The sequence below is a fragment of the Anoplopoma fimbria genome, chromosome 7 (assembly GCF_027596085.1).
Source record: "Anoplopoma fimbria isolate UVic2021 breed Golden Eagle Sablefish chromosome 7, Afim_UVic_2022, whole genome shotgun sequence".
In the NCBI taxonomy this organism is placed as follows: Eukaryota; Metazoa; Chordata; class Actinopteri; order Perciformes; family Anoplopomatidae; genus Anoplopoma; species Anoplopoma fimbria.
In genome coordinates, this window is record NC_072455.1 from 8,127,746 (window position 1) to 8,150,053 (window position 22,308).

The following is a 22,308-nucleotide window of genomic DNA, read 5'->3' on the forward strand; positions in this document are numbered from 1 at the left end:
TATTAAAAAGCTTACGTAATAACAGTATGTGAATCGATAGTCAAGTCGTTTACTTTTTTATTTTATATTTTTATTGGACAAAGACTGTCTGCTCCCCTCCACAGTTTTTTTTATATATATATATATATATATATATACATTTTTTTTTTTTTGTGCAAATGTCAACAACTCAGCGTCAAGTGATGATGGACTCCTCTCTAGCTCTCGGAAGACTGGAACTGACCCCCAGTTCAGGCGCCGTTGGGGTCAGCCTGACCCCGCGGCTCTCCGTTGGGCACCCGGCGAAGGAGACGTGCGGTCAGCGGACACTGGGGCCACAAGGCCCGGGTCATCTGAACGGCTGCGTCCCGCTGTCACATCAGGTGGCGGGTCACAAGTATGGAGTGGATACAGTGGGTGAGTTTTTACTTCCCTGCAGTTAGAACTTTTTTTTTTTATTATTAAGACCTGTAAACTGAATATCTCTTGTCACACCCATATGCTACTGAGGTCTTTATGAATTGTTTCGTCGAAGCGGGAAAAATTCGGCCTACAAATAACCAACCAAATAGTTTCACCAAAGGTTCCTGGGACCTGGAAGTGAAAGAGGATATTTGTTGAAGACAAAGTAAAATATTCTTAAAATGTCCTTCCTCTACCAGGTATAAGTGCTGTCAGAGTTTTTATGATATTCGTTTGGCTGGTGATTTTTTTCTTTTCTTTTTCTTAAAGGAGGAAGCAGCATGCATAGGTAGAAGTTAGGATTTTTGCACCTGTGTGAATGAATTGGATTATTTTTCTCCCTCTGTCAGTACTGTACTGTACTCACATTGGGTCCGTGCACTAAATCTGATCTGAGATCATCTGTGGATATGCAACCACAACGTCCCTTCATGGCACACACTCTCACTGGTGCTTAAACAGGACAGCTGACATTATTAAAGCCTCCATTGTGTGAATTGATCATGCATGTTACAGTGGTGGTAGTTACAGTAGCTCTCCAATGGGTCAGTCAGTAACCTTGATGAATGGAAACCTCCTGGAAGACACATATTTATGTTGTGGGTCGGGCATTGTGCAGTCAGCCAGGACAAACCTGTCTATCCACAAGCTTTTTCCTGGCTGTAATGTGTCTGTTTAACATGAGCCATAGGTGTAGTGTACTCAGTGTTGAATTACGGTCTCACCAGGACTGTAGGCAGAAGTTTCCTTTATTTTAATGATATATTAGCTCCACCTTCAGTCTCAGCTAATAATGCTGATAATCAGCATTATTAGCTGAACTTTATGAGCTCTTTGTGGCACAAGGGATGATAAATCAATGCTTCAGGTTCAGTTAAATGCTACATGATTTTCCTCAGTGTGAATGCAAACGGAGCAAAAGTAAAATGCAATAATCTATCACTTTTTCTAAAGCTAAAGTGAAGGTTGAATATTAATTTAAATGATTCACAGACAATTAGAAATGTCTTACCTTAATGATATGCTATGTTATATATAGAACCAAATTGTCCCAAGGAGTAAAGTAAGGTTACACCTATCCAGCTGCTTTCTCTCACAATATCAATTTTGATACCTAAAATCTGTTTAAACAAAATGAACATGTGTGTACTTCACCATGTGGAACTTTCTGTAACTCTGTCACTTGGCTCCAAATAGTCTTAAGTCCCCCATAATTGTTCAGCTCCACCCCTCTCAGTTATTAATGTCTGCCACAATCGTATTAGTAGATGACAGAAAATGAATGTACAATGATTATTAAGTAGAATTGCCACACATTTCCTAGTTCCAGCTTCCTCAGTGTAAAGATTTGCTCTTTTTATATCACTGTAAACAGGGATCCGCTTTAATGTCTTTTTTTTCTACTTGCCGGGGGTCAGAAATCTATTTGCCCGTCGGCAATTTTTACTTTCCCTTGTACAAATGGTTCTATGGTTCCATTATCAAATAACTACAAAGACCAAAGTTAAGGAGGAGGCGAGATGGCTCACTCCTTAGCTACCTCCGTCATCAGCTCCAGAAAAAAACGATGTGTTTAAGTCTTTCTTACCACTTAGCCCAGTTACTAGATTTACTAGACCAACAAGGCATTTTACCTTCCCAGGCAATTCGTCACTTCTTATTTTTGAACCTTGCTGTAAAATAAATATATTTGGCTTTTGGACTGCCAAAAAAAGTCATTTAAAGAAATCTACCCAGCACAGTATTGTGACATTCTATAAACTAGCGATCAATTAAAATAATGATTGATTGAGTAATCAATAATGAAAACAATTATTAGTTGTAGCCTAACATTTGTTGTCCAGTCACTTATTGCACCCAATATTCAAAATGAAAAATGACAGATGACAAGCAGGGCTCAACACTCACGTTTGTATTTTGAGTAATTAAGTTATTATGTGGTTAAACATCAGCTGAATACTATAAATGTGACATGTATACATTTCATGTGTATTTTGTACATGTTTTGCTGTATAGTTTTTGCTCAAAGATGGAGGAAAATCTCCTTTTTCTTTTTCCTTCAGTTTCATCTAGTTCTTTGTCAGTTGAATCTCTTTGTACATTCGTTTGCATTGTTGACGGGTTCGTCAAAGTTAACAACCCAAAGTCAAACAACTTAATTTGCTTTACTCAACTAAGTTAGTGCCATGAGACCTGTTTTCACTCAGTTGGTAGAGATTAAAAATTCTAAAAGATAGGAATAAAGCAAGCTGAATAATGCAATCTAAATCTGTGCTTCTGTGCTTCATGTTGGGAAGGTGTCTGTGTCTTTAATATATTCTGTAGAATATTTCTGTGCTTCCACCCCCAATGGAAGGAGAAAGAGGCATTTAGAGAAGCAGTGATAGTGTATTTCACAGTCATGTGGAAGTATTTTATCTTAGTCCCTCCTTGGGCTTGGTAGTGACCAACCATTAACATAACGAGGCCCATACGTTCAAACTAACAGACCGGGAAAAGTGGAATAGACACAGTATTGAGACTGAGCCAGCAGTTTCCTTAAGTCTCCACGACATTTGCAGAACAAGCAGTGGAATCCTGTTCAGCTTGTACTGTTGCTGACTGAAAATCTCCCCCCTTTCCCCAGGACTCCAGTCTAGAGGTGTGTTTAAATGTGTAGTAGTGATGGACTTTTCTGTGCCACGAAGGGCTGAACGTGTGGACGTTTTTTTATTAATAACTGACTGAAGTAGGCGGTTATATTTATTCCCATGAATTTGGGAGCAACCCAGTCAGTTTGGACAAAAAAAGGTCGAAAAAGCCCAGAGGTTATGTGAGTACTGTGAGGATACATGAGACTTTACATGCAAATCTTTTTTTTCTCATAATATCACTGTTGTGTGGGTGTAGTTGGATCATAATGAAGTCAGAGGCTCTGATGCAAGACAAAAAGGCAAAGGTGAAAGTCCGGCTGTGTGACTCAGTAGTCCTCACCTGTCAGCTGCTTCGTGTTAACTCTTCATGTTGAAGGCGGGACAGGTCTTTAGAACACGTTAACCTGCGAGAAAGCTACAGTTGTCTTAATGATTGCCGGTCAGTTCTGTATTCGATGATTAAATAATTTACAAAGGACTGTTGGTCACTATGGTTAGAGTGTTTTCGTATAGAGACCCAGTACCAATCCTCTCAGAATGCGGCTGCTGTTATTTGATTAGATCAGGGCAGAGAAGTAAGTGGAGCAGCATTTACAGTAGATCATTGTGCGCTAGAACCACCTCACAGATCCCACAAAGATGACCTCTGGTTTGAGAGACTGACCTCCCTCGTGTGTGTGTGTGTGTGTGTGTGTGTGTGTGTGTGTGTGTGTGTGTGTGTGTGTGTGTGTGTGTGTGTGTGTGTGTGTGTGTGTGTGTGTGTGTGTGTGTGTGTGTGTGTGTGTGTGTGTGTGTGTGTGTGTGTGTGTGTGTGTGTGTGTGTGTGTGTATAGATGATAGATGATAGGCGATGTCAGCCTGACAGTATATATTTATATTATTCTGTCAGGCTCACATCACCACTCCCTCCCCTTGTGTTTTGCATGCGTATGGAGGTTTTGTAAATTGTTTTGTATTTGCGTGTGTGTGTGTTTGCACATCTTTGTGTTCTTGGAAGAATCTAGAGACCAAAGAGCAGACTAATCCTTCAGTCCAGCTGTGGTCAGCCTGTGATGATGTAATAGGACACTCATCTCTTTCTGACTGCGTCTTTCTCTCTACACTGGTAGAAATAGGCCGACAAAGGGAGATACATTCACAGATCATTTTAAGGGAATTTGTTTGTTTCAAACAAAACTGTAAAGAATAAATTAACTTATTATTATTAATTAAATACCGTAATTCTCATGATAAGAACAGTCTTCATTTAAAGGTCAACTAATGGTTTGATCTGTGTCGTGCCCTGTTATTGTGTTAACAAAGTCATAGAAGCAGATATTTGAGTCTTACCTTTTTATCTTTTACAATATCTATAATAAAGCTGTGTAGCATTGTGTTTCCATGACTCCACACTGTGGAAGTAAATTCATTTGTGCATTGTTATTATTGACATACGCATTATTACATTCTGTCTTGGCAAAATGGTTTGGTTGTGATCGACCCAAATCCTCACCTGTGATGCAGAGCAATCCAGCAAATAAGTTGTCTGGGGGAAAAAAACATACGTTGATTCCGCTCTGCTTCAGAGCTGTAAAGTCTGGTAGTATTATTAACCTTGGCGCAGTGGTTTTTTTTGGCGTGAGATACAGTCGCACCAATTGCTGCTGTTATTATAAGTAGTCTTATTATATGAATAATTTATGTCATATACATTGAATGTGTTGTATCTAAGAACTGTTATGTTGTTCATTCTGTAAACATGACATCTATTGCATTCTGTCCATCCTGGGAGAAGGATCCCTCCTCTGTCGTTCTCCCATAGGTTTCTTCCTTTTTTCTCCCTGTTAAAGGGGTTTTTTAGGGGAGTTTTTCCTGTGCCGATGTGAGGGAAGGACAGAGGATGTCGCATGTGCACAGATTGTAAAGCCCTCTGAGGCAAATTTGTAATTTGTGATTCTGGGCTATACAAAATAAACTGAATTGAAACTGAATTGAATGTACCATTCTTCAAACTGGTCATCCTGGATTGCATCAGGTGGTTTTTCCAGTGTAACCTGTAACTCCACGCATGCTGGGAACTATGAATGTTGGCAGAGATAGAAAACATTTCCTGAGTTAAGAAAGCTGTCTATCCCAATCCTAAAAGTTGGGCCGAATGATGTGTGACTGTGAATCTTTGGTCAGTCAGGATTAACTCTGAGATACTAACAGGCCGTCATTCCTAGATGTACTTCTGAATATCACAGTCTGCGTATTTCTTTCCCGTCTACATGCGCAGCAATATGATTGAACTCGTGAACAAAGAGTGATTGTGTTTGTCAGGTGGTGTAAATGTAGTGTGACAATGAGTTTCTCTTTGACAGCGATGGAGACCAATCCGTGTTAAAGCCACAGTCTCTCATGCTGCTCTCTCTATTTCTGTCCCATGGTTCCCTCTAAAGAAATGCTGTCCCCCCCATCCTTTTTCTGTTCGGACTCTTAGTCTACATAGGGCTCCTTCAGCCTCCATTTCTCTGTGCTTGTGTTTAATTGCCGCTGTCTAGGTTGAGTGTTTGATAAATGTCAGAGTTCATCATTGAATATTGAAAATTAACCTCAGCAAGGCAAGTGTTTCTGGTTAAATGAACAATATTTTACATTTACAACAATTCACTGCTTGTCTGAATGAACTGCTGACAAGCATCAAACTGATGTTTACTGTGCTTCAGTGCAAGGCTTGACTGGGTCCTTCTTGTCAGCTGTTACTTCTTATTCTTCACTTCTTTATTTTTCAGTGCCATCTTTGTATTTGTTGCAGGCATTTTGCAACATCCAGACGGAACCGTCCTGAAGCAGCTTCAGCCTCCGCCCAGAGGTCCACGAGAGATGCAGTTTTACAGCATGGTAACAGCGATGCATTCACAACCTCTACACAATAATATCAAGACACCTGTAAATGCACTCGCGGCTCATTCTTTTTAGTTAACGTGTCGTTATAGACATGACAAAAGGTGTTTATATATTGACTAGCTTTATTATTTATATTGAATCAAGTGTTCAAAATCAAATTTTTTAAGAGTAAATCCTGCAAGATCTAGTTGAAAATAAGGCTGATACAATATGCAGACAAACCTTCTGTAACTTGATCACCACCCCAATAAAACCCTACAAGGCTACCAGTCCTGTCCCCTATGTCCTAAGTTGAAGTCCTGCTCTCAGAGATCCATAACAGAAAGTCCATAATTTTTAACAGCATCGGAGGAATTGGGGGCCTGCTAAAGACAAGCAACGGAGACAAATAAAGAGTGCTGGTAATGTCACCTGTCACCTGAGGGTCGTACTGAAAGAAACGGGAAATGGTTCCATGTGAAAAACGTCTCGCCACAGCAAGGCCATCGATGACTGCAACGGGAGGGGTCAAACGATTTAAGATGTTCATATTAATATTGTAGTGTTACACAACAGCATCAAAAGTCCACAAATATAATGAATAAATATAGAATTACATGATGATTTGGGTTAAATACAGAGTCAAACAGGAATGTGTCAATGTTATTATGAAGTGCCATTTATATAGTTTTATTTTTATTGAAAATTGCTTTTAAGTAATGACTTATACAATCCATTAGTGAACAACGTAACTTGCATAACAACAGACTAATTATACATCACTCATAAATTGTGTTTGAACCTGAAAGAAAATAAAAAATACGAAGAAGTTGATGAATGCAGCAAGTTGACCTAAAGAACAAATCTGTTGGTACCAGTGGTTCTCTCATGAGGCCCAATGAACATAAATATAACATAATGCTACACTTTGCAATTGTTGCCATTGCTTTGGTTTATATATTAAGGCTTCAGTTATATTTGTTAATGAATAATCTTTTTTTAAATATAATATTGTGAAGAGGGACAACTTCAACAGATCAAAATCTAAAGAATTTACAGAGAGCATTTTTTATATCGGAGGTGTTACTGTCTGATGGATAACTGCAACGTTTGAAATGCTGTCTATTAAGCTTTTTGTCAACCAACAAATCCACTAATCATTTCAATACAAGTTGATATCTCAGTTCACTGCTAAGCATCACATTACATATGGGCACATGTTTTCACATTTCATTGCTATATTATGTTCTGTGATACTGTATCGGCCCTCAAAAACATTCTATCGACTTTTGATTAATAGGTTACACGCAACTATTGGCGATGGACAGAATGCGTTTCTGATTGTATAAAAAAGTTGTTTACTCAGATTTAATGCGGTGTGTTCTTTATACTATGACAGATTCCCTAAAGATAGATTTATAAAACAGCATGTTACAATATATTAAATGCATGGAGAACTGTCAATGCTTAATTATCAGTGTAGATATCACACATTCCACAAGGGTCTATGTAATCACACAGTGGCGTGTGCGTGCGCTGCTTTACAGCTGAATGTTTGCTTTGGAGCTTAGCAGCACTGTCAGCCTCAGCAACTCTCACACAAACAGCAGTGAGTCATGGTATCATGTCCGCCTGTCTCTAAAGCTAATCCCAGCAGTGCACAGGGCTGGAAGTACTACTAACTATATAACGGGACACATCTCACACAATGGGCCTGCTGTAATACTGTGTGTTTCTTACTTTCATCATGTTCATGCTCATGAATTCAGATTTTTCATGTTCTATCAGAATAGTTTTTTTTCTTTATCAGGGTGGAAAAGAATATTTGCATTGTGATTATAATGCAAATACCCTGGAGTTAGTGATTCAATTATTCATTGATTAGTTGATCAACAGAAAACTAACCAGCCATAGCTTTGATACCTGATTGATTAAGTCATTAATTTAGCAAAAACGGTTGTTGGTTCTTTCTTCTCCAATAGAACGTAGCATGTTCCCCAACCATAGCTCCCACTTTCATTAGTTCAGTGATTCAACTGAATTAGCAATATTTTTTGTTAAGGACTGTTGTCAGACAAAACAAGCACTTACGCTTATTGACGTAAGAAAAAATGTCTTTGTTTGTATATTATGTTTTGTGATACTGAATCGATTCTCAAAAACTGTGTTGATTTTGAAGGAATAGTTCAGATATCAAAACTTTATGTGTAAAGATTTGTGCCCTCTCAAAGTAGTGCTGACATGTTGGATGTTACAGCCACTGAGATAAAACAAAATGCAGATTCCTCTGTTCGGATTGCATGAAAAAAGTATTTTGTTTCTCAGAATTTATGCATATGGCAGTGTGTTCTTCATACAATTACATTTTCTTAAAATTAAATTTTAAAACATCACAGTATATCGTCTTGCTTACAATGTCGCACTTTATTGTAAAACCTTGTGATAGATAGATTTCAGTGACTTCTGACATTTTAAACAACAATTTATTGACTAAACCAAACTGATGATGCAGCCCTACTCTAGATATACAATATTAACATGTAGGTACTCTATAGTATGGTAGTGGTAATGTGTGTGTATATATATATATATATGTGTGTGTGTGTGCTAGGTGTATGCAGAGGACTGCTGTGACCCATGCCTTCTGCAGCTCCAGAACCATCTGCCCAAGTACTACGGCACCTGGTCCTCTCCTGACAGCCCCAACGGTAAGAGACTGAACTGTTTGTGTGTGTCCGCCTTTCTCTAGGGTCCAAGTCCAAAATACAGATCAGGTCAGGCCAACCAGTTAGACCTTGACTGGATTTTTGAAGTATATACTGATAAATGGAAAAAAATCCCAATTTTGGCCGAAACAAACAATCTTTATTTTTGTTCTCTGAGTGACAAACCAGATAGCTGCGTCACCAGATTTAATGGAAACACTAAAATGACCTCCAACCCAGTTTAGCTTTCTTGTCCCACAATGTCCAGTTATATACGGCAGTCTGTTCTCATCCACCCACGTCTGCCTCTAAGACAGTCAGGTGACGTAGAATGAGGAGCCACAAAGTCTGTGTGCAGGAAGGAAGACTGGGTGGATGGAGGGGTCAAACATACACAGGACTTTCACCCCTGAGACTGCTGTTTGTGTCGCTTGTGAATCAAAAGTCAACTGTTTTTACCGTTTGTTACTAAGTTATGTAATAAACATACTTATTTGAACCTTAATCGCAATCTTTTCTGCACCACAAGGGCCTGAAAAGAGGCAAGGATCGCTCTCGTAGTTGGATGTTTATAGATGCACAAAAAGTGAATAATAATAACTTGAAACTCACCCAAGGAAAAATGATATTAGAGCAATTTCAGCTATAAAAGCCAAATACCATAAGCTGTTTTTTATTCCGAATTCTTCTTTTTCTAAGATATAATGTCACGCAGTCAGTAGTCAAAGAAGAATCATATCAGAAAGATGTCATGAGCCATATTGACTTTTTATATATACATGTATATATTTTTTTAAATAAGGCCAACATCAGTCTCGTATGAACAAACTAGCATAACCTCAATACATCCTCTCTGTTTTCAGACCTGTACCTGAAGCTGGAGGACGTGACCCGGCGCTTCGTCAAGCCGTGCATCATGGACGTGAAGCTGGGCCAGCGGAGCTACGACCCGTTCGCCTCGCAGGAGAAGCGGGAACAGCAGATCAGGAAATACCCACTGATGGAGGAGATAGGCTTCCTGGTCCTCGGCATGAGGGTGAGTTTGACCTGCTGCTTTGGGGGATCGCTAATCCATCAATGTAATAGTTTCAGAACTCTGAGTGGGTTTTAAATCATAATTTTCTTTCCTTTTAGTTTTAAACTGTTGTAACTTAAATCTGAGGAAGGACCTATCATGTCACTCCATTAGAACTGATGACAACAACTAGGAAGTGTGCATGCAAACAAGGCTTACACGTTTGATTAATGCCCCCTATGACATTCATAAATTCATATGGTCCTATTTTTTAAGGCTCTGTTGAGGTTTTCTCAGGTAGAGTTGAACTGCAGCCTCAGTATTTGGGTCACATTCTATTTTTTTACTAGCTTGTAACTGCAGCTACAGAGATGATCTTCACTGACAGAACAGTCCCAGCCACTGAGTTGCTACTTCTACAGCAATGCAAGTGCAAATGTAATGAAAGGCACATACATGCACTGTGCTTTCCATCTGTGAGAAGTTAAAACATACATGCTTTTTCTGCCAAGCAACCGAGAACTGACATGAATGGTGCTTTGGGGTCTCTGTGTTACTAAAAAAACTGAAGTTTAAGCTTTTTGCCAACTACATTCCAACAGCTTCTGTGCATTGTTAACCAGCCAGAGAATGACCAGAATATATTAATCCAAACCTGGGGACCATACCCTAGAACTCAGGGACATCACTCACACTGCAATCGTGTTCATCCTGTTGGATTCTAAAAGGACGTTTTAAGGTATCTCCGAGGAGCCATGAGCGAGGATGCACGAGATCATCCTTTCAGGAAGTGTCGTGAGGGTCGACACGCCCCCTCATTGTTCATCTGTTATCTGATTGGACGCTGCAGCCGATCGTACTGATCTGATATAGCTCATCATCACTTGAGTTTAATACCAGAGTGATGACAGATCACAGATTGAATGGATTAAAGTTAGAAAGAGAGTTAAAAGAGTTGGAGAGTCTATCTGTTTGTCAGTAGAAACACTTTTTACATAATTTATCTTCATTTCCATTAATTCATATGAGGCTAATAATTCCTGAGTGTCGGTTGGATGAGTTATGTAATTCCAATTTACCCCGAAACATTGAGCCTAATAAATTAATTCCAGTGTTTAGGAGAAAACATAATCATATTCTGGATTATTTAATAATGACATCACAATCCGAATTTCAAAACATACAGACGTTAATAATTAATAAATAAGACAAACGCATTCCGCCGGTACAAATCGGTGCGCTGCGCTTATGAGCAGGACACAGAACACAGTATAAATACACAGAACACAGTATAAATACACAGAACACAGTATCAATACTCAATGCAGTTTGTTAAACAGGTAACAGGCTGCAGAGAGAAATACATTTCTACTCTGGCATTGATGATTACTTTGTGTCATTATTAATATTAGTACAGTGATGATTACTTTGTTTCATTATTAATATTAGTACAGTGATGATTACTTTGTGTCATTATTAATATTAGTCCAGTGATGATTACTGTGTTTCATTATTAATATTAGTACAGTGATCATGTGATCAGCTGATCCGTCGCTTCACGTGACGCTACAGAGGAAAGGATGTCTCATGTCTCTTAAAACACATTTCGTCGTTTCCTCTCTCCTCGCATGGTTTCCCAAGGAAACGACGCAAGTGAGGGAATCGAGGAGTTAATTTAAGAGACTTGGGATGTACCCCTGGTCTGCTCTGCCTTCGTCAAGGTTGAAAGGAGTAATAAAGTTTGCAGTCTTGGTTGGGACTACAGGGCCTCCGTGTTCATGTACAATCTAAGTTTTGAAAATGTCCGTTCAGCACAACGTGATTGGTCGAGGACTTTATTCGTTAAGTACTCGTGTTAAAAAAAAAAAAAAAAAAAAAAAAAACAGCAGTTAAAAAAAAATTATATTGACATGCAAATTAATCACACACAAAAAAAAATCAGGAAAGGCCTTTTAAGCTAAACATTTTACAACTGTAGCAGGGGGCACAGAGAGAAAAAAAACAGAATAGCAAAATACATTTAACCAACAGTGGAGCAATGTAGATAAATATGTGCTAATAATCTTCAAATAAAAGCACAGTTTTCACAGCCTTAATATTTCTGGAAAACATAAGCTAGGAACACGATAAGAGAAGTTTGTGATAACACCTTTCATACACAGCATGAGGAACAACCTAAGGTACTGTTGAACCTCCTGAAGCGGGTCAATGTTTAACCCATGTGATATGTGGAATATGTTGTTGACTGAGCGGTACAGCCCATAATTCACACAGACACGCACACACAGTTGACCATGTAAATAGCTGTTGTTCATCTGTCTGTTGAATCTCTGTAGAGTCAGACTGAGGAGCAGTAAACACGCCTCATGAAGAGAGTCAGATAGAGAAACCTTTATCTCTTTGATTAGTTTCCATTGCAGCTTTCTGACGGATTCGTCATCAGTTTCCCTCTCTGCAGCAGGAAGCAAACGAAGCCTCCTAACGAAGGGCTTCTGTCTATATTTAGAATTTCTATGAAGTTAATGTGTGTTCTTGGTGATGTGGATCACTGGGAATTGTTTGAAATTTCTTAAAATATAGCGGGTCAAACTTCTCATAGGCATCTTGTTTCATCTGCTTTTGTCAATTTAAATAATTTTCAGAAAAGTGGTATCCCATAGCCTGAGGATTTTTAAACGGACATATGTTAATAGATCTTTATATTGTGTTGTGTTGTATCTCTGCTATGCTGTTCATTCTGTACACATGACATCTATTGCATTCTGTCCATCCTGGGAGAAGGATCCCTCCTCTGTCGCTCTCCTATAGGTTTCTTCCTTTGCCGATGTGAGGGTCCCGGGACAGAGGATGTCGCATGTGTACAGATTGTAAAGCCCTCTGAGGCAAATTTGTGATTCTGGGCTATACAAAATAAACTGAATTGAATTGAATTGAATTGAATTGAATTGAATTGAATTGAATTGTAAAGCTCCTTGACCAAATGTGCGATTAGTGATTCTGTGCAATTTAAATCAAATCTGCTAGACATGAATGAAAGCTTTAAATATGAATTTAAAGTTTGGCCAAAGTTGGGCAGAAACTTATTTGTAAAAAAAAAAATAATAATTTTATCTTTCACCTCTTCAAACTTCTTATTATAGTTGGCAAGTAAACAATTTAGTGTATTAAACCTTCATTTGCATTCTGGTCTCCTGCATGTTGCTTTCAAAGTCCAAGACTGACAACATCAGTTGAAATCACTCAGTCAAATTCACATTTCATTTTGATGACAATGCTTTTTTTAAGGGTCTGTAATTAAAGAATAATCCATTTGGAATTTTCTAGAAGAAATTTAAAGAAATTGAGACCAAATTGAGAAGCGGTTATCACTCGTTATACTATTGTTTGATTGTTTGTTCATTCAATTCAATTCAGTTTATTTTGTATAGCCCAGAATCACAAATTACAAATTTGCCTCAGAGGGCTTTACAATCTGTACACACGCGACATCCTCTATCCTTCCCTCACATCGGCACAGGAAAAACTCCCCTAAAAAACCCCTTTAACAGGGAGAAAAAAGGAAGAAACCTATGGGAGAACGACAGAGGAGGGATCCTTCTCCCAGGATGGACAGAATGCAATAGATGTCATGTGTACAGAATGAACAGCATAACAGAGATACAACACATTCAATGTATATGACATAAATGATTCATATAATAAGACTACTTATAATAACAGCAGCAATTATGGTAGTAGAATTATAATTATGAAAATAGGGATAGTAATGTGATTAATAATAATAATCGAAGTAGCAGTGGGTGTCAGTCGGCTCACAGCAGGAGGCACGACTACGGTCCAGGTACCACAACGATTCATGGAAACCTGCAGAGCGAGAAAGCAAAAAGGGCTTCAGGGGTGGAAGTAAAGCTAAAATGCTTAATGGTACAGGTAATAGTAATAGTAATGTGACTAGTAATAATAATGGTGGTAGCAGTCGGTGTCAGCAGGGCCTCAGCAGGTGGCACGATGACAGTCCAAATATAACCCCGATTCCTGGGAACCTGCGAGGCGAGAAAACACAAGAACTCCGGGGAAGAAGCAAAATCAGTAATGTGCATAAATAGGAGATTAATACATAAAGAGGGAGTGAGAGAAGAGGAGAGAGGAGCTCAGCGTATCCTAGGTAGTCCCCCGGCTGTCTAGGCATATAGCAGCATATCTAGGGGCTGGACCAAGGCGAACCTGAACCAGCCCTAACTATAAGCGCTATCAAAAAGGAAGGTCTTAAGCCTGCTCTTAAAAGTGGTGAGTGTGTCTGCCCCCCGGACTGAAACTGGAACCTGGTTCCACAGAAGAGGAGCCTGATAACTGAAGGCTCTGGCTCCCATCCTACTTTTATATCTCATCTTAAACACATTTAACATTTCAGTAAGATAGTTTCTAATGTGAAGTGTACACAATAAACTCTGATCTACATTTAATCTCTGATTATTACAAAATTACACATGTTTTAATATTTAGTGTACACCACTTTTTTCAGATTGACAATGTGGTCCTGTAGTTTAAGATGAAAAAGCAAACTGTGCTTTTGAATTTGATAGTCACGGCTTTAGAAGAAAATACGTTAAAAAAAAAAAAAAAAAAAAAAAAAAAAAAAAAAAAAAAAAAAGAAGTTGTCAAAGTTATTAGGGAAACTCATTGGGTGGGACTACCCAGTCTTGAAGGTCCATACTGCTAGGGCTGTAAATATACACATCTATCACCAAGACCTTACATAAGAGGAAGGGTGACGGATGAAGATGTGGGTGAGGGTGGCTGGTATTCAGGTTATGAAATCAGTAATATATCACTAACTGCAAGTCTTTGTGTACTTAAGTAAGAAACAGCCTATTGATGGTTTGACTGACCCTCAGTGTGAATGACATCAGCTTTATGGCTGTTTGCCTCCACCCTTTGTACACCGTAGCGCTCTGACGTGTGCTCCTATGATCTCTATGGAGACCGTCATAGAGTCTTGTACAGGAGGTGTTCTTAACGTTTGGTGTGTGCTACAGCGCCGTAGACGGAGAAGTGATGGAGCATAGTAATGTAGAACATGCACATTTAAACTAATACCCTGCACAAAGCCAACCTTCTCTAGCAGGACTGTATGCTGAGGAGGATGATGAATTAACCCGTATCTTCTGATGTGCTGTAGTGTAAAAACAAACTTGACTTTAAGCAGCACTAATCCATATTTTTGTATGAACAACGAATCAGATGAACATTCATAATGTTGTAAAAAGAAGTCTGAATGTATAGAAGTCTATGAGAAAATGACTCTACTTCTCTCTTGATTTATTCCCTCAGTAAACATTGTAAACAGTTTATGGTCTCAATCTCTAGTTTCAAGTCTTCTTCAATACAGCATGATGTTCATTTAGTAAATTATGGTCCATTTAGAGTCAAATAGACCATAAAGCAGAGTATGCTTTAGGGCGGGCTTACTGTGATTGACAGGTCTCTACGTGACTCTTCCATATTCCAAATATGGTCCCTTCTGTTCACTGGTTACAAAAAGCCAAAATGGCGTCTGCCAAATCGCCATACTCCAAATTTTAAAACGTCGACCAACAGGTGCCGTCACGGCGACTTTGTCCACTTCTTGTACAGTCGATGGTATAAACCCACTGTACACTACCCGCTCAGCACCAAGCAGCCGGCGGACAGTTAGAGACTTTCATCATTTCATCATCATGATAACATGTCGATGTTGCACAATATTCACAGTTTGTTCAGATAACCCCCAGCGGCCAAAAAACAAGCCAGCGCAGCTTTAACTAAAAGCAGTAACGCCACAGTGTAAAGATGCTCTTTTACAAGTGAATTCACTACATTCAAAATGTTACTTTCGAAAAGTGTAGTAGCACTATGAGGCAATTTTATTGTTGGAGAGAGATGGAAGAAGTCTTCTTAGAAATGAAAAAGCTCAAATCATAAACAATATTAGACGTGTAAATTAAAGTAATAGTATCTAAAAACTTTAGTACTTTACAGTACTTTAACACTGTATACATTCATCCTGACCCATAGTCTTATGTGACTTTGACAAGTTTGGAGCCTCCAGTAGATTTAATTGATTTGGAAATGTATTTTGTGGGTTTGAATGAAGTTGTGTGTGAATATGTGCCCAGAGCGGGATCGAAAGGAGTTGAACCCTAAGCTGTCATCAGATGGTCAAAGAACAGAGATAAATCAGTGAAGTCTAAATAATACACTGGAACAGGGAGTGGCGCGTTGAGCGAGGAACATTCCCATACTTAACTGTGTTTGTTTAGGGAGAGGAGACTCATTAGTGCTGATGACCTTCCTGATCGAAGAGCGATAGTGTGGCCCCCCCACACTATCGGGAAGAGGAGGATTGAAAGGAAAAGATAAAAAGAGGTGATTAAGTGTTGTGCTGCTGAGTAGAGAATCTTCTCATGAAGCTCAAGCACGCACCATACACTTTGGACGCCCTTTTTAAATTGTGTCTTTTACAGTGGGTACGGAAAGTATTCAGACCCCTTTAAATTTTTCACTCTTTGTTTCATTGCAGCCATTTGCTAAAATCGAATTTTTTTCGCATTAATGTACACTCAGCAACCCATCTTGACAGAAAAAAACAGAAATGTAGAAATTTTTGCAAATTTATTAAAAAAGAAAAACTGAAATATCACATGGTCATAAGTATTCAGACCCTTTGCTGTGACACTCATATTTAACTCACATGCTGTCCATTTCTTCTGATCCTCCTTGAGATGGTTCTATTCCTTCATTGGAGTCCAGCTGTGTTTAATTAAACTGATTGGACTTGATTAGGAAAGGCACACACCTGTCTATATAAGACCTTACAGCTCACAGTGCATGTCAGAACAAATGAGAATCATGAGGTCGAAGGAACTGCCCAAGGAGCTCAGAGACAGAATTGTGGCAAGGCACAGATCTGGCCAAGGTTACAAAAGAATTTCTGCAGCACTCAAGGTTCCTAAGAGCACAGTGGCCTCCATAATCCTTAAATGGAAGAAGTATGGGATGACCAGAACTCTTCCTAGACCTGGCCGTCCAGCCAAACTGAGCAATCGTGGGAGAAGAGCCTTGGTGAGAGAGGTAAAGAAGAACCCAAAGATCACTGTGGCTGAGCTCCAGAGATGCAGTAGGGAGATGGGAGAAAGTTCCACAAAGTCAACTATCACTGCAGCCCTCCACTAGTCGGGGCTTTATGGCAGAGTGGCCCGACGGAAGCCTCTCCTCAGTGCAAGACATATGAAAGCCCGCATAGAGTTTGCCAAAAAACACATGGAGGACTCCCAAACTATGAGAAATAAGATTCTCTGGTCTGATGAGACCAAGATTGAACTTTTTGGCGTTAATTCTAAGCGGTATGTGTGGAGAAAACCAGGCACTGCTCATCACCTGCCCAATACAATCCCAACAGTGAAACATGGTGGTGGCAGCATCATGCTATGGGGGTGTTTTTCAGCTGCAGGGACAGGACGACTGGTTGCAATTGAAGGAAAGATGAATGCGGCCAAGTACAGAGATATCCTGGAAGAAAACCTCCTCCAGAGTGCTCAGGACCTCAGACTGGGCCGAAGGTTCACCTTCCAACAAGACAATGACCCGAAGCACACAGCTAAAATAACAAAGGAGTGGCTTCGGAACAAGTCTGTGACCATTCTTGACTGGCCCAGCCAGAGCCCTGACCTAAACCCAATTGAGCATCTCTGGAGAGACCTGAAAATGGCTGTCCACCAATGTTCACCATCCAACCTGACAGAACTGGAGAGGATCTGCAAGGAAGAATGGCAGAGGATCCCCAAATCCAGGTGTGAGAAACTTGTTGCATCATTCCCAAGAAGACTCATGGCTGTACTAGCTCAAAAGGGTGCTTCTACTCAATACTGAGCAAAGGGTCTGAATACTTATGACCATGTGATATTTCAGTTTTTCTTTTTTAATAAATTTGCAAAAATTTCTACATTTCTGTCAAGATGGGTTGCTGAGTGTACATTAATGCGAAAAAGCAGCAAATGGCTGCAATGAAACAAAGGGTGAAAAATGTAAAGGGGTCTGAATACTTTCTGTACCCACTGTATATTACCCAGCATGCTACTGTCAGACTAAAAGGATCTAGTTCATTCTAATCAAAAGCTAATTTTTCTCTTTAAACGCATTTTGATTTGTTAATCTTTAATGGAGTGATATTGGATTATATGTTGGATGATAGGGAGCTCTTACTTTGAAATAAAGGCAAAAAGAGTAGCAGTAGAAACCGTGATCAGCAGTCATATGACGTCATGATGAACATGTGATTGCAGCAATTTAAAGTAGGTGTGGGCTAGGAACTGAAGACAGTTTTCCGTGCTCCAGCCAAAACCACCAGACTCGTCGAGGAACACGGATCTGCTGGTCTACCTCTGGCAAAATCGGTTAGTTATTGTGTGTTAAAGGGTTGGTTTGGATTCACCAAAGTCACACAAACAAACTAACAGGTGGAGGCAGTGGTAGACCAGCAACTTCTGTGTGCTGCCAGGTTAAATTTAGCCTATTTCAATAGAGTCTGGTGGCTTTGGCCAGTGCATAGGTGGATACAACGGCTTCAGTTCAGAAAAGAACTGTCTGATGGCAAGTTGAACTGTTCAAAAAATTCTAATTATATCATACACTAAGGGTCTGAAACACCCTTAGTGTATGCCCCCGTTCTCCGTGCTTTACTCCCGTCTGTTTCTCCAAACATTCTACTGTAGGAGAAGTAAATCACACAACTACACTCATGAAACATCCAAACTATCCCGTTACAGTTTGGGACCTCGCCCCTCATGTGACACCACGTCACACTGTTGGTTCTACCTGTTGGTTATCCATTCTGCACTGAGCTTGTGTCCTGATGTGGCTCAGCAGGTTTACAATAGCTTTTTTAGGTTTCGTCTGCAGTCACAGCTGATCAGTCCCATGCCGTGGAGGCAGATGTAAGTGCAGCTGTGGACCACTAGATGGAGTCAGCGTCTTATCAGTTAGAGAGAGAAGCAGCACCTCAGTGGTGTGCAGCATGCATCGCCACACACCTGTTGCCATGGTGCTGTGAGCTGTGACTTAAAGTGGACAGAATAAGACTGTGCTGTGAGCAACAGGAGCTGTGCCATGTGCTGTCAGTTCCACAACTAAATATGACACATGTATGTAAACATAAACTACCATTAGCATACTGTGTGTTTATGGGACAACGGCCAACCAACACAGCGCATACATCATGTTTTTTTCCTTCTGTTTCAGGTGTTTAAGATATGCAGTGATACGTTTGACTCCTACGACCAGCACTACGGGAGGGGACTGGTTCAGGACACCATCAAAGACGGTACGCTGATTAGGAGATTTTACAAGAGATTTACCACCACTGAGGGGGGAGGGGACGACGACCTCTCAGAGTAATTCAGTATGGATAACTCTCTCCTCTACTCTTCCCTAACTCCTCTCATCTCTTCCTACCTTTCCTTCTTCCTCCTTTCCTCTCTTTTTCTACACTCTCCTTTCCTCTGCTGTCCTCTCTTTTCCTCTCCTTTCCTCTCCTATTTAATCTCCCATTCTCTCTTCTCTCCTCTTCTCTCCTCTCCTCTCCCCTTTCCTCTCTTCTTTCCTCTCTCCTCTTTCCTCTCCTCTTTCCTCTCTCCTCTCTCCTCTCCTGTCCTCTCTTCTCTCCTCTTTCCTCTCCTCTTTCCTCTCTCCTCTCTCCTCTCCTATCCCCTCTCCTCTCCTCTCCTCCAGGCCTGGCTACTTTCTTCCATAATGGTGTGAGTCTGAGGAAGGATGCCGTGTCGGCCAGCATCCATAGAGTACAGTGCATCCTCCGCTGGTTTGAGTCCCAGCAGCAGCTGGTCTTCTACGCCAGCTCCCTTCTCTTCGTCTACGAGGGGCTCCCCTCCTCTTCCTCCTCATCCTCCCTTTCGTCCCTCCTCAGTACCCCGTCGGTCAGCCCAACTGTGAGGAGAACTGCCACTTTATCATCGGCGGGCGTCGGCAGTCGGGGCGGGGAGGGGAAAGCGAGGCAGGAAGGAGCGAGGCAGGAAGAGGAAGTAGCTGAGTACAACAACAACAACATTCAGGTGCCGGCATCGTGGGACTGCAGCCTTGCCACCATTGACACCAACCACAGGAAAGGTAGCCACAACCCATGTGCAAGGGGTCATCTCCACTGCAACAGCTGTGACGGCGATGCAGTGGACACGACCGCAAGCTCGGCTCCTGGAGATAACATCTCAACGCAGTGCGAAGAAGACAACTCCGCGTGGAAACGAACAGGCGAGTTGCGACAACCGCCAAACGGAAACGGAAACAAATCACAACTGGAAGGCAAGGACGAGGACGGAGGGAGAGAAGACAGAGGCGGGAGGAGGCTTGAGGAGGAAGAGGAGCTGAAAGGACAGGGAGGTGATGCAACAGAGGGGAGTGGAGGAGACACGGAGGTGGAGGTCCGGATGATCGACTTTGCCCATGTTTTCCAGAGCGAGAGCCACGATCGCGGCTACATCTACGGCCTCAAACACCTGCTGACGGTGCTGGAGCAGATCCTCTGTGACGCCGCCTAGAGCTCCACCTCCTCCCTACCTCCTCTTCTGCGCCTCACCTGTTCTGTGAACTGCCGTCTCCCTTCTGCCAACCCTCCTCTCTCCTCAAAACACGGACACCTTCAGAGGAGAGAAGGAAGAATCAAAGGAGTGAATATTAAAACAGAGCCATCGTCATTGTCATCATCATCTCACCTGTTTGTCACAATCTGTCAGCCCTCTGTGTGTGTTTGTGTGTCTGTCTGTCAGCTGCTGACAGTTGTGTTTTCCCCCGAGATCAGCAGCACTACATGCACTAATCAATCCATGAAGGCATTGCGACCCTGTACTTAAACACAACATCTTCAGCTGCACGATTTACTGATGCTCAAACGAGCTCTACAATGTCACATGACTTCACCTATTGACAAACATATTGGTTGTATCATAGCCACTGGAAGAAGCTGGTTGTTTACTGTATAAAAAAAAAATGCATATCACTACACCTCAAATTAGCTCTTGGGCTGGGCAATATGGAAATATATGTCGCGAGCCAAAGGGAATCTTTTTGCCTATACCAGTTATAGCTGTCCTCTGGTTGAACATTGAGGAAAATATTGCAAATCAGCACTGCACTGTTGTATGGCAATATCCATTTTACATGAATTATGTGATGAAGCATAGTTCTTTAGATTTTTCTGTTATGCAATTCCAGTGGTAACATAGCCTCCCAACGCATCCATTGAAACACAAGAGTGTTATGACACATTAACACATTAATCAGAAATGGATCGGCCTTTAATTGGCTCATACAGTCCATCAAAAACTATTTGTGGCTCAGGCCAACTCCCGCTCTCGTGGATCGTCCTCCATTCTCCTGCACCAAGGGGTTCACCAGTGGGTTGGGTTGCCATGGAGATGCTGACATACGACAGTAGCTTTTAACAGCCCTGTTTATTGGCGATTGTGTCCCTGGGATTCCACAGGAATTCTTTAATGGTCGATCCTTGAATTTTGTGACACGTGCCACAGGATGCAGAGACACGATCCGCCCTTCTCTGCCTCTGATTTGCTGGTTCCTGTTGCCTTCATTCGTTGGGTTGATTTTAAGTTTAAGCATGAGGAGTAAGAATGTCAGGGTAAGCCAATCAGAGGCAGAGCAGGGCGGGTCATTCCCTCGCTGTCCTCAGGAAAAAAACATGGCTCACAGGACTAGGGTTTGGGCCGACCCACTGGGTTTAACAGTGAAGTGCTGAAAATGGGTTTTCCAAAATGAGGTGTACTGTTGGATACATGCAGTCTACCTGTACAACTATCCATACTGCAGTAACTTTTAGAACACAGCACTCCAAACATTCCTCTTTTATTCACAGTTCTTAACTGGATTACAGATTACAAACAAAGCGTGGCTTTTCATTGGTCCCCACTAGAACCAACAGTCAAATGAGGGGTCAGAGACCCCCCCCCCCACCCCGGAAGTCTGTGATCATTAGAGTGCTGATCAAGAAGTCTGGAGAGTGTTTCTGTTTAAGTCGGGTCGTCATTTAGTGTTTCTGTTCAAACACTGTCTTCAGGTATCTAACTCAGGTGAATTTACTGTAAGAGAAACTGCGTACTATAACTACTACTACTACTACTACTACTACTACTACTATCCTCTCAGCAAGATGATCCTCATGCTGACTGGTTGTTCAGTTCTAAACGATTGTTTTATAGTCTTTATCTCATGATTGTCCTTATCTCATCATCGCTGACCTTACAGTGACCTTCCACATCTTTTTTCTTCTTTTTTTTTTTTACCCATGGCTGTTTTATTGTTGTACGTGTGATCGGCTGCCAAACCTTTGCTGTGTTTTATTCTGGCTAGTTTTAGGAACGCCATTATATTGCTGATGTCATACCTTGTACTCCCGTTTTTTTCCATGTATTTTTTAATTTTTTTAAACTTTCCAAACATCAAAAGGTAACATTGCTCATGGTTTGGACTTCAGTACCCTTACTCTATTATTAGCCATGAGCTATTCCATGGTTTTAAGTTATTATAATGTATGAAGTAGTTATAACTGGGCATGAATAGGAAAATCAACCTTCCCCACCCGAATTCTGGAGACATTATTGTTTCA

General features: G+C 40.8%; 1 protein-coding gene across 1 annotated transcript; it reads left to right on the plus strand.

Moving 5' to 3' along the window:
* Window positions 1-158: 158 nt before the first annotated feature.
* Window positions 159-21,120, plus strand: ipmkb (inositol polyphosphate multikinase b). Its single transcript, XM_054601383.1, has 6 exons — window positions 159-396; window positions 5,851-5,936; window positions 8,533-8,629; window positions 9,490-9,662; window positions 18,918-18,999; window positions 19,407-21,120. Exons 1-6 carry the CDS (start codon window positions 159-161, stop codon window positions 20,225-20,227), a joined length of 1,497 nt encoding a protein of 498 aa, XP_054457358.1. The 3' UTR covers window positions 20,228-21,120.
* Window positions 21,121-22,308: the final 1,188 nt, after the last annotated feature.

Bases quoted from the DNA above. Each gene is read 5' to 3' on its own strand.
- ipmkb (XM_054601383.1), top strand. From the start codon at position 159: ATGTCAACAACTCAGCGTCAAGTGATGATGGACTCCTCTCTAGCTCTC. The intron at 5,937-8,532 runs GTAACAGCGATG...TGTGTGTGCTAG, and splicing joins AGATGCAGTTTTACAGCATG to GTGTATGCAGAGGACTGCTG. The intron at 9,663-18,917 runs GTGAGTTTGACC...CTTCTGTTTCAG, and splicing joins TCCTGGTCCTCGGCATGAGG to GTGTTTAAGATATGCAGTGA.